Here is a 12,027-nt window from a genome sequence, read left to right as displayed (position 1 = left end):
CAGTAATCTAGTCTCGAGGTCATGAATGCATGAACTAATTTTTCTGCATCAGAAACTGATAGCATGTTACGTAGCTTAGCAATGTTTCTAAGGTGGAAAAAGGCTGTTCTTGTTACATATGAAATATGATTTTCAAAAGACAGGTTGCAGTCTAGTATAACACCCAGGTCTTTTACTGTAGAGGATAAAGTAACAGGACATCCTACTATGTTAAAGTTGTAGTGTGAGAGGTTTTGTGGGCGTTTTTTTGAACCGATGATTAGTACCTCTTGTTTGGATTTAATAAAAGAAAATTGCGTGTCATCCAATCTTTTATATCTTTAACACACTCTGTCAATTTGGATAATTTAGCGTTTTCATCTGGCCGTGATGAAATATAGATTTGAGTGTCATCAGCATAACAATGGAAACTAATTCCATGTTTCCTTATAATATTTCCAAGTGGCAGCATATATATTGAGAATAACAGAGGGCCTAACACAGATCCCTGCGGCACTCCATAGTTTACTGGAGTTATGATCGATTTTTCTCCATTTAAATAGACAAAATGGTAGCGGTCAGATAAGTATGATCTGAACCAACTTAATGTTTGTCCTTGAACACCAGTATAATTTTGTAGTCGATCTAAGAGTATTGTGTGATCTATAGTATCGAACGCAGCACTAAGATCAAGTAAAACTAGTATTGAGATACAGCCTTGGTCAGATGCTAAAAGTAAATCATTTGTAATTTTAACGAGTGCAGTTTCAGTGCTATGATGCGGTCTGAATCCAGACTGAAACTTTTCATAGATGTCATTTTCTTGCAAGAAAGAGCCCAGTTGAGCGGACACCACTTTTTCTAGTATTTTAGACATAAAAGGAAGATTTGAAATGGGTCTATAATTTGCTAGATTATGCGGGTCTAATTGTGGTTTCTTAATGAGAGGTTTTATAACTGCCAGTTTAAATGTTCTTGGAACATGACCTAAAGATAAAGATGAGTTAATAATATTGAGGAGAGGCTCTTCCACTATAGGTAACACTTCTTTCAGTAGTTTAGTTGGTATAGGATCTAATAAACATGTTGTTGTTTTAGATGAAGCATTAAGCTACATTAAGCGTTTTATATGTCCAGCAGGGGAATCCTGAAGTATTGAGGGAAACCCTAGTAGCCTGCATGCAGCACATTGCCACAATATAAAGTTAAGGCAACTAAACAACCGAGAGAAATATATGTCAACCTCAAAAATGTAACATTGGATCTGTACATCCGCATCGAGGACATTATAATCTCGTTCACGGTAGAGAAAGATGCATGTAGGTTACACAGGAAAAGTAACTGTGAAGACACTGAATTTAACATAAAACAGCCGTCATAATAATCACAAATACACTTACATTGCTGTAAATGAGTTTTATGAATGAATGGCTTGCTCTAACTGTTGCTGGTCTTCGTCAACAACACGCGCTTTTGCACCACCTGCTGGTGAGATAAACTAACAGCAGATGGAGAGTATGCTCGGTAATCTACTGCTTTTCTTGCAGTTCCTGGATGTCAACGTAGTATTTTCTGTCGAATTTGAACCACTGAATTTGTGGAAGCGAATTTGCAAAGCGAAATAATATGTACCGGAAATTGATTTTTAAACAGTTTGAATATTTTGGAAGTGAAATATGAAAGGTGAATATGGATTATTTAATTTTTAATAATGAAAATGTGTTTGAAATGTTTTGAATTTAAATATTCACAGCTTAAATATTCAACCATGCTGAATTTCAGCCCATAAAAATACAATGCATTAAAATGCAAGCATGGTTAATGCAATGCATATTTTTACAAGTAGTGCAATTCAACAGGCTTTTTTGTTTTAAGAACATTTGGCATTATTTTACTTCCATATATTTAGTACTTAGTAGAACACCCTTTTGCTGTTATGACCTGCTGCAAACGAGATGTATAACCAGACACCAGCTACTTTTCTTGTGCTTTTGGGTCAGTAGTGATGTATGTCTTGGAGTTCTGGCATGGAAACCGCATGCGTTTAGTACGCGCCTTACTGTGCAAGCTGAAACCTCAGTGCCTGTTGCCACCAAGTCTTGCTGCAGGTCTTTTGCAGTCACTCAAGTCACTCAGGGGTTTTTCTGAACCTGCCTTCTCAGAAATCTGGTTGCAGCTGTTGATAGCTTCCTTTTTCTGCCCTGTCCAGGTAGTGCAACCACTGTTCCTTTAACTTTGAACTTGCAAACTGTGCTTCCAACAGTGTCTCTAGGAACATTTAGTGCATGGATGGGCAACTTTGGTCCTGGAGGGCCACTGTCCTACAGAGTTTAGCTCCAACCCTGAAAAAATCACCTGCCTGTAATTTTCTAGTAATCCTGAGGACCTTGATTAGCTTGTTCAGGTGTGTTTGATTAGGGTTGAAGCTAAACTCTGTAGGACAGTGGCCCTCCAGGACCGAAGTTGCCCATCCCTGATTTATTGCCTTTGCTATCATTTTGTATCCTGTTCCTTGTTTGTGAAGGGCGATGATATCTTCTCTTAACTTTTTGGACCATTCTTTTGATTTAAACGTGACACTCAACAAACCTAGCCAGTTTAGATTTTTCATGTGTTCTAGCTCAAGCACACCTGGTGCAACTAATGAAGCCCTTGATTAGCGGCATCAGGTGTGCTTGAGATAACACCTGTTTTGCAGATTTTTGCTGTTGTGAGGGATTCTATTCCATGGGTTGAATGATTTTGAGACTGCAGAAGTCATTAAAAGTTGAATTGCAAACTTTTGCCAATAAATCTGATTTGCAATGGTGGTTGAATAATTTCGATTGCAACTGTATACTGTATATCCATATACGTCTACATATTTTTGTCATGACAACTCCCTGAAAGATAGGCATGGTAATGGATATGGCAATGTTATTGTATTTGGTCTTGGCGGAATAGATCTGCTACACTGCTGCTGCAGAGCAAGTACAGAGACTGACAATACATTCATAGACATTGCTGTGAGCATGTAAGACATACTGCTGTGCTGCTGCACTGCTGCACTGCTGCACATGTAACATACATTAAATTACTCCCCATGAACAATTGCGTTAACACTGCAGCTTGAATGCTTAGTAAATCACGCCACAAGACTGTTAAACAGAATGCTTAGATTATACTGTTATCATTGCTTATTTAATAAGCAAACCACGCAATATGCACAGAGAAGTGGAGTAAAAGAGTGTTCACTTATCTTAGATGTTGATTTCAGATGCTTTCTGAAAGTGCGCTGCAGACTGCTCACAGCAAACTACCAGTAATTATGTAAGCAATGATGAAGAAATATTTAAGATTCTGCACTATTTCTAGGTCACTAATAAATTAAGCGAACATTAATCATGTAAACTCATTTGACTGTCATCAGACATACTTGTTTTTAGATGTGTCATGATGTGAATAACTTATTGGCACTTCCTCATTCTAGATCACAAAACGCATACATCTGCATTATTCCGTCTCCCAGGTTCTCCTTTCAGAGATGAGATCAGTCTGGCAGTGCTGCAGTTGCAGGAGAATAACAGGTTGGAGATCCTGAAGAGAAGATGGTGGGAGGGAGGGCAGTGTCCCAAAGAGGAAGACCACCGTGCCAAAGGCATGAACCTCTTCTGCACCTCAGCGCAATCATTTCCCCCGGTCTCATCCCTGCTGAAATATCCAGTTGGAACTGGTAGCTGTGTTCAGAACATGTTAATTGGTCAAAAAGCTACATTGTTGCAAAAAGCAGCTGCTAGTTCCAAAAACCAGCAGGGGGCTAGATTGTTTCTGGTCCAATATCAGCTTCATAACCAGCTAGAAACCAGCTACCATATTCCAGAACACAGGGGTTTCACCCACCCACTGTAGCTGTCAAATGCAAGCAGTTTTGTGTGTGTTTAAAGTCGCGATGAAATAGACAGTTCTTTTCTTCCATAGTTTGATGTACATCCAAGTGAAACGGGTTCTTGAAAAAGTAAAAAAATGTAGGACAGGCACTTGATTGGTTGCTGATTAGATTGAGGCAGATCTGAATGTGAGCTTAAAGTCGACTGTGTGAAAGAGGCGGGGGTTTAAACAGACTAAATGTTTGAAGTCTGGCATTCGTCACCAGAGAGAGGTCTGTCATTTTCAGAATATCAAGTGACATTTTAATATAAAATGATGAGATAAAAACTAAATTAAAAAAATAAATAAAATGCATAGAATGAATCGTTCACAATAAGATCAATAAAATGCATCTCGAAAATAGGGTGAATTTCCATTTCGTGCCGACTTAAAGAATGTATATTTAATATTTCTATGTCTGTGATGAAAGATTGTCATAGATGCAGATTGTTTAAAAGTGTTTATTTCACTGTTGCAGGTCTTGGGATGGAGAACATTGGCGGTATATTTGTGGTGTTAATCTGTGGGCTGATTATTGCTGTGTTTGTGGCTGTGATGGAGTTTGTGTGGTCCACACGCCGATCAGCTGAAACAGACGAGGTACGGCCTCTCTCCTGCGACCGCCAATATCACAGTCACACTACAGTAGGTTACCAAAGCAACCCGCCGACTCCTCGCGTTAGTGTGTGTTGTAGTGAAGTCGAAGTCAGTGGTTGTCACAGTGTGCATGTCTACTTGTGTAATATACTGTATAGTTCTGTGATATTCATGTATATGCACTGCCAGCCAAAAATGTTGAAATAATTAAGAATTTTTAATGTTTTTGAAAATAGTCTCTTATGCTTAACGAGGCTTGTTTTTTTAATCAAAATGCACTATCAACAGTAATATAATTACAATTTTAAATAATTGTTTTCTATTTTAATATATTTTAATATTTTTTTCATGTGGTGACCAATGCTGGATTTTCATAAACATTTCTTAATATCAGTATTTGCTGCTTAATATTTTTGTGAAATCAATGATACATTTCCTCAGGATTATTTGATGAATAGAAAGTTCAAAAGAACAGCACTGTCACTTTTAATCCATTTAATGCATCCTTGCTGAATAAAAATAATTTCTTTAAAAAAAGAAAATCTTACCACAATTTTTTAAATAGTAGTGTTGTGGTTTCCACAAAAAACATTAACAGGCACAACTGTTTTCAACATTGATAACTAATAAGAATGGTTTCTTGTGGATCATATGACAATGAATGATCATGTGATACTGAAGACAAATGATGAAGTAATGATGCTGACAATTCAGCCTTGCCATCACTGGAATAAATTACATTTGAAAATATCTTAAAATAGAAAACAGCTATTTTAAATTGTAATAATATTTCACAATTTTACTGTAATTTTGATCAAATAAATTCCCCCATGCTGAGTATAAGAGTGCTATTTCAAAAACATTAAAAATCTTTATTATTCCAAACTTTTGACCAGTAGAGTATATATGTACATATGTATCTGTGATTTATACTTCTGTGATATATATTAATCTTCTTTTGTTCAAGCCTTTAATATATATATTTTCAATATTCAGGTGTCCGTATGTCAGGAGATGTTGACAGAATTCCGTAACGCTGTTTCCTGCAAGAAAAGTTCTCGTCTGCGACGCCGCCGCCCCCTGTCCAGCTCTCTGGCCCTTCGGCACCCCACCCGCATCACTTTAGGGGCCCCGCGTCCCCTGCGCCTTGTCAGAGAGATGCGCCTTAGCAACGGAAAGCTCTACAGCGGTACGGGACCCCTGACGGGAAGCTCAGGGCCAGGAGGAGGCCCCTCAGACATGGGCCCTGGACCCCAGCGACTCCTAGAGGACCCGTTAGGTGCCAACAGCACCCCCTCAGTGGCCCTGGGACCGCCCGCAGTGACAGTGCCTCTGCCGCGAGGCTGCACTCATGTGCGCATTTGCCAGGAGTGCCGGCGTATCCAGAGTCTCCGCACAACCTCTTGTACACGAATCCCTCCCTCCTCAGCCCCTCTGCCTCGCCTGGCTCCGCCCCCTCCTCACTCATCCTCCAATACAGACAGTGAAGGGGGAGGCGGGCCGAGCCCATGCCGGATAGGACACTCCCCACCGGCAAAAGGCTGCACTTTACCGCCACCTCAGTCTAGCAACAACACAAACCTAATGGGAGAGCAGAAATGAGGAAAAAAATGAGACTGTCAAAAGGGGAGACAAAAGTATGACACATTTCTGCAATATTTGCCCCCTTGTTCAAAATCATAGACATATGCGCTTTCCATCTTTTCCTTGGTATGACAGAATTATCCTTTTCTTTTGGATAGCCATGTGTCATATCAAGTATTCTTTTGTAATATTGAACGATGTACTATAACAGTGACCATGTCTGAAGTAACCTTGAAAATGAGTTAAGATTGTCCGCCTCAGTCTGAGGATTTAGAAGATATTAAACTTCCCCTGTGACTCTGATCTTCAGGCGGCACACAGACGTCTGCTTGAATTCAGAGGCAGACTGTGGCACAGACTCTCCTTCCCTTCCCTGACTGAATTCTCTCTATGTTACCATAGAGGTCACACACAGGAAGTAGCACAGAGACGCTCTCGTCTGAACGTCATTCTCTCAATGACACCGTACAGATCAGAGCCAGACCGCGACAGAATGAGAGCACACACGTTGATGGAGGACAATGACGCTTGTTAATTAAAAAAAAGTTGTTAATTAAAGATATTCTAAACAGATATTCATACTTTTCTGTACTATACTTATTTTTAAATTCACTGTCTGTGTAATTTAATTCTGGGTTTGTGTTGTCTGAATTGGAAATTAAAAATAGAGATACTTTATTGATACCGAGGAGATCCACTCTGACTGAATATGTATGTTACTGGAAATGAGGAGCTGTTTGTTCATTAAAACATGGACTTTGATCTGTCTTAAGAACTTGTGAGTCCGTAAACAGTGCTGGAGATCACACCACATACCTCAACACAAGTTTGCACACGCTGCATTTACCACAGATCAGTGTTTTTAGAAACAGAAAGTCAGACATCTGTTGCTGTGGTTCAGCTTACATTTGTACATTTTCCCGCACACATCACATGCACTGAAAAATGATTGATGAAAGAAGGAAGGAGATGTTCTAAAAGGTCAATGAAACTTTTTTATTTTTTATTTTAAAATAAATATTTCTATACAAATGTGAATTGCATCATAAAATTATGCTAATTTACATCAATATTAGATCAGAGGATATTTTAAGTGAATGCATTAAGGTCGAGGGGGTTTTAGGAGTTGAGGGGCTTTCACATGTTATGTTAAAACTATAGATCGACAAAGAAACTCATTTGGAATAAAAAAATATATGAATTTGTCTTTAACAACATGCATTTTTCAACAACAAAAATATTGCTCTTAACCCTAATGCTGTGTACACACTGGATTTTGTTTTTCTGCTTTCTGCAGACAGAAATCGAATTTCTTCTAATTCGAAATCAAAGCCAACAAAGGGATAAAAATATGTGACAAAAATGTGTCTCATAATCAGCACATTTTTAAGAAGATTTTTGACTTTTGCATAGACCACACCGAATCAAGTCTACCTCTAAAAAGTTAACAGGCACTCTTTTTTTACCAAAACACTGTCAGCGTCAGTTTTTGGGCCATTTTGGGAGAATAACAATTAAGGCCTGTTTACACTAAGAATAATAACTATATTAGTGCCACACCAATGGACGATAAAGTTATGTTTATTTCAGTTGTATGCTGCAGTTATGCCGTCTGCCGCTTTAAATGCTCAAGGTGGCTGGATTCTAATCGGCTGTCAATGTTTTTTTTAATCATTTATCAGCTGAAAATAGTTTTTTCTTAAAGTGATTCCAGTGATATTGTTCCTCTGTGGTTATCGTTATAGCTCATGGTGTGGTTGTGTGGACTTGCTATTGTTAAGGTGATGATACACAGGGCAACTTTTTGAGCAATGTTGCTGGGCAATGTTGCTGTCAACGGGCAACCAGATGAGACACAGGGCCCACGACTTATCTAAATTATCCAGATAGAAATTTATTGCCCATTTCCAATGGGAAAGTGCCCAAGCAACAATTGCTTGGCAAGATTGCCCAGCAACATTGCTCAAAAAGTTGCCCTGTGTATCATCACCTTTAGAATTAGAATGATCATTAACTTGACAGTTACAGTTATCGTCATTGGTGTGATCAGCCCTTTATTGTCTCTACTGTTCAAACACCTAATTCTTCAATAGAAACCTGCAGTGGATGTGACGTTTGTACTCTTTTTTTTCACCTGTGCATACACAGTTTCCTGCTCTTCTGTGTGGACACCTAAAGCCGTCTGATTGGCTGAGGCTCGCAGTGATGTTAAGCGACTACTGAAGCAAACCGCAGCGTATTCAATGTCCCCTGATGGTGAGGTGCTTCTGTTGACTTTGCCTGTTTTCAGTATTGTGGCATCAGCACAAGTGACATCCTAATACATGGGTGAAGAGAAGTTTAGTCATTTACAGAAGCCTGTGGCCTATTTGGCACTTGTGAAATACCATATGACTTGAGATTCAGGATTGATTACGTCTCTCACTAGATAAATTTTTTTTATTCTCACCTGTTGTAGGTCATCAGGGCTCTGAGTTGTATCTAGTAAAGAGGTAAAACACTGGTTAAATAGCAGAATGATTTCAAAGAGGAATGGAGTGAGAAGTCTACAGGTGTGACTTGAAGTGCAAAAGTAATTGGGAAAGTATAGCACCCCCTATATGGGCCTCCTTGGGCCACGGGACATTTTTTCATTGTTTTTATCTGAAAATCTGTCCCCATTATTTTGAAATCTGTACTTTTAGTTTAAAGTCTGTACTCAGCGGTTTTTAAGCCTTGCTCTCAACTTTGCAAGTTGTACATAAACTGCACCCATAGATTTGTATGGTTAAATAATTAATTTTAAAATCGGTTCCTATTTACATTTAATCATTTAGAAGACACTTTTCCAGCATCTTACAAATAAGAAACATCACAAGCAATTAATCATGAAAGAATCAGCGATATGTGCAGTTTAACACTGAGCAATTCCTTTAAAAAGAGAGATTTTAATCAACCCATGCTTGAAGTTTATACTTACAATTTGCGGAAGTGCTGCCGGCTCTTCTGCCATGTGTAGCAATATATAAAAAGAGAAATGTTAAAGGTCTTTTAATATCTAAGCTCATTCACTTCCCTATTTAATATCAGTATGTCCTTTTTTAGTTCCAGGTTTGGCAAAGATAAACACGATGATGGAGTATGTTACGTTTTGTATAAGAATAAAATGTCTAATGCTGGCACAATTTCTTGGTTTTACCTGTAGTATGCATACAAATGCACGGATCAAAAATTGAATAAATATTTATATATAAAATAATTTAATGAAAAATTGGGCATCTTTTGAAAACAGATTTGTTTATTTTGTGTACTAAAAGCTCTGTTTTTTTGCTCTGCTATAGTTGGCTGTTGGCATGAATCTGTCATAATTCAATGTAGATCCATGACATTACAAATTAATTAAATTGCTAAATGCTAAATGTTTTAATCACATACCGTCTGTTGATCAGGAACAAATACCCCACAGCAGCTGTAATCACAGTGATGAACACTACAGCAGTTGCAATCCCTACAGCCTCAGCGATGGACAGAACAGGAGGACTGCCTGTGGACAGACAATCAGGAGGGAGATTGTAATGAACCAGCAATTTAGCAAACCAGTGGGTTTTGAAACAGCATTCATTATTGTAATGCACACTTTCTATTTTTCATTCTCATTTTTTGATTTCATTCATTTTATTGAGTGGTATAAGCAGACGTATCACTGCTTATACTTATGGTTAGGGGTTTGTTCTAAAGCACTCACTTAATGTATTAAACTTATGCCGAGTCATGCCACACCATTTGTAATAGCAAGATGATACTATAAGTCCTCAGAATGGTTAGGTTAAGTTGTAGAGGTGGGTGTAGAGACAACAGAGTTTTGACAGAAGTTGGTAATTTCATTGTAATTTCAATGAACCGTTACATACCTTCTATGACTGTAAGAGTGGTTTGTCCTTTATAACTGCCGCTAGGGAAGGTTGTGTAGTCACAACTGTAAACTCCCTGATCACTCATCCTCACGTCTCTGATGATGATGGAGGCGTCATAGATCAGAGTTAAGTTTGTACTGAAGCTGACTCTGTCTTTCAGAAATGTGTCATGCAGAAAAGGCCATGGTTCATATTAAAGATCATGATTTCATATGTATTGGACTGATTGTACCATGTCCACTGTATTTGAGATATTTTGTCCTCTGTGTTTCCATGGATGTATTGCACAACAGTGTGACATCATGACCCTGGTTCCCAGTAACCTCAAGATGGGTGAAAACTTTCTGTCCATGCAGTACTGGTGTAGAGAGAGAGAGAGAGAGAGAGAGAGAGAGAGAGAGAGAGAGAGAGAGAGAGAGAGAGAGAGAGAGAGAGAGAGAGAGAGAGAGAGAGAGAGAGAGAGAGAGAGAGAGAGAGAGAGGAGAGAGAGAAGAGAGAGAGATGAGAGAGAGAGAGAGAGAGAGAGAGAGAGGAGAGAGAGAGAGAGAGAGAGAGATCTGAGAGAGAGGAGAAGAAATGTCGAGACACGACGAGAGACAACAGACAGGGAGTGCTTATTAAAAAAGAAAAAAGGCACAGAAGAGTTTAAGCAGAATCAGTTGTCCTTATTTACTGTACATAGCCTATGTCTAATGTTTCATCAACAATTTATTTTATATTAAGCATTAATGTAACATTCTTAGTGAGTTATTGTGAAATGTAAAAAAAGGAATAAAACTCCCAAAACCAAATCATCCATGTTTCTTGATTCTTAAATATAAAACTATGTTAAGAGATCTTGACAAATTCAGTTAAAATGACGAGTTTCATATCAATGGGAGGAGAGATATTCAGAGTAAATAAAGAGGGGAAAAGAAAAAAAAAGATTATTGATTGTAAAGATTCTGTAAATATTATCTGTAAATATTATGAGAGTTTATATAAATTCTGTATGACAACAATGTTAGTGCGAACAAGATTTAACACAAAGATCATTCCACAAAGGATTTTCACCATCTAGTTTAAGAGCAAAATGTAATGAACAACAACAACAACAAAAACATTTTCAGCAAATCACATAATTCTATTTCTATAAAATTCTATAAAACAAAATCAAATCAGTAAATACAGTATTGACTTACCTGTAAACACAGTGGTACAAGAGAGCAGTAAAGGAATAAATACATTATGTAAGTCCATCATAAGCTTTAATTTCTAAAGTAATGGCACACCTTGTAAACACCAGTAGCCTACATCTTATAAAAGAACTTCAAACTGTTCAAAGACATAAAGGGAAGATAAAACAGCTCTACAATGCCCTGACCATTTGTAGATAAAGACCTTTTAAAACAGCTGCTGAAAAAAGCAGAAATGTTATGCACAGGCATATTTCCTAGTAGCTGCATTTGCAACCCAAAACATTCTGTGGCTTTTGCTTGTGACTCACTCTGTGGTGTGCACTTTTCCGTTTCTAATTATTCACATTTAATGACCCAATAAAGAAAGAAGAAAATGGCAAATAATTGATTTCATAAGTTTAATTATTAAAAAAAAAAACATAAGGCTACATCTAAATTATCTTTATCTTTACCTTGCATGGAAATTTTATTGATTTGACATTTTGAACTGCTTATTCATGGACTTTAATCAGTAGGCCTACACAATATTTTATAACACTGTGACCAATCATATTCAAACCTGAACTTCTATCAAATTTGTATCTTTTTGGCAGTCAAATCAAATAGGATATAACTGAAGTGGATTAGCAATTACCAACTTTATAAGAAAATCAAGAGAATAAACAGCAAATGTACTGTTTAATATAGACAAATCTGCTCCATATGCTTCATAGATCTTATGGATCAGTACATGTAACCTCAGGGCCGTAGCTAAGGATTCGGGGCCCCCTGAAAAAATATTGATGTGGGCCCCCTCCACCCTCCACCGATAACATATACTGTAAATAGATGAGTATGGAGGTCCACATATAACAGAAGATGGTGATGTTGTTGTAAAACCTTTATTTTAA

General features: G+C 37.8%; 2 protein-coding genes across 2 annotated transcripts; one reads left to right on the top strand and one right to left on the bottom strand.

Annotated features, from left to right (window-relative positions):
- Positions 1-3,448: 3,448 nt before the first annotated feature.
- Positions 3,449-6,833, top strand: LOC311077192 (glutamate receptor ionotropic, kainate 5-like; the record flags this gene model as incomplete). The annotated part of the gene is made up of 3 exons (XM_084139024.1): positions 3,449-3,616; positions 4,364-4,485; positions 5,479-6,833. Coding segments are annotated over 3 exons (896 nt in total), but the record flags the coding sequence as incomplete, so codon positions are not given.
- A 98-nt stretch (positions 6,834-6,931) lies between these two features.
- On the bottom strand, positions 6,932-11,224 carry LOC311077189 (uncharacterized protein). Its single transcript, XM_084139019.1, has 6 exons — positions 11,141-11,224; positions 9,957-10,317; positions 9,481-9,589; positions 9,026-9,051; positions 8,516-8,547; positions 6,932-8,383 (listed from the first exon to the last, which is right to left on the bottom strand). Exons 2-6 carry the CDS (start codon positions 10,042-10,044, stop codon positions 8,153-8,155), a joined length of 486 nt encoding a protein of 161 aa, XP_083995145.1. The 5' UTR covers positions 10,045-10,317; positions 11,141-11,224; the 3' UTR covers positions 6,932-8,152.
- Between the last annotated feature and the right edge of the window lie 803 nt (positions 11,225-12,027).

The sequence above is a fragment of the Abramis brama genome (genome assembly GCF_963993115.1).
Source record: "Abramis brama genome assembly, contig: SCAFFOLD_135, whole genome shotgun sequence".
Classification (NCBI taxonomy): Eukaryota; Metazoa; Chordata; class Actinopteri; order Cypriniformes; family Leuciscidae; genus Abramis; species Abramis brama.
This window is presented reverse-complemented; position numbering and strand designations above follow the sequence as displayed.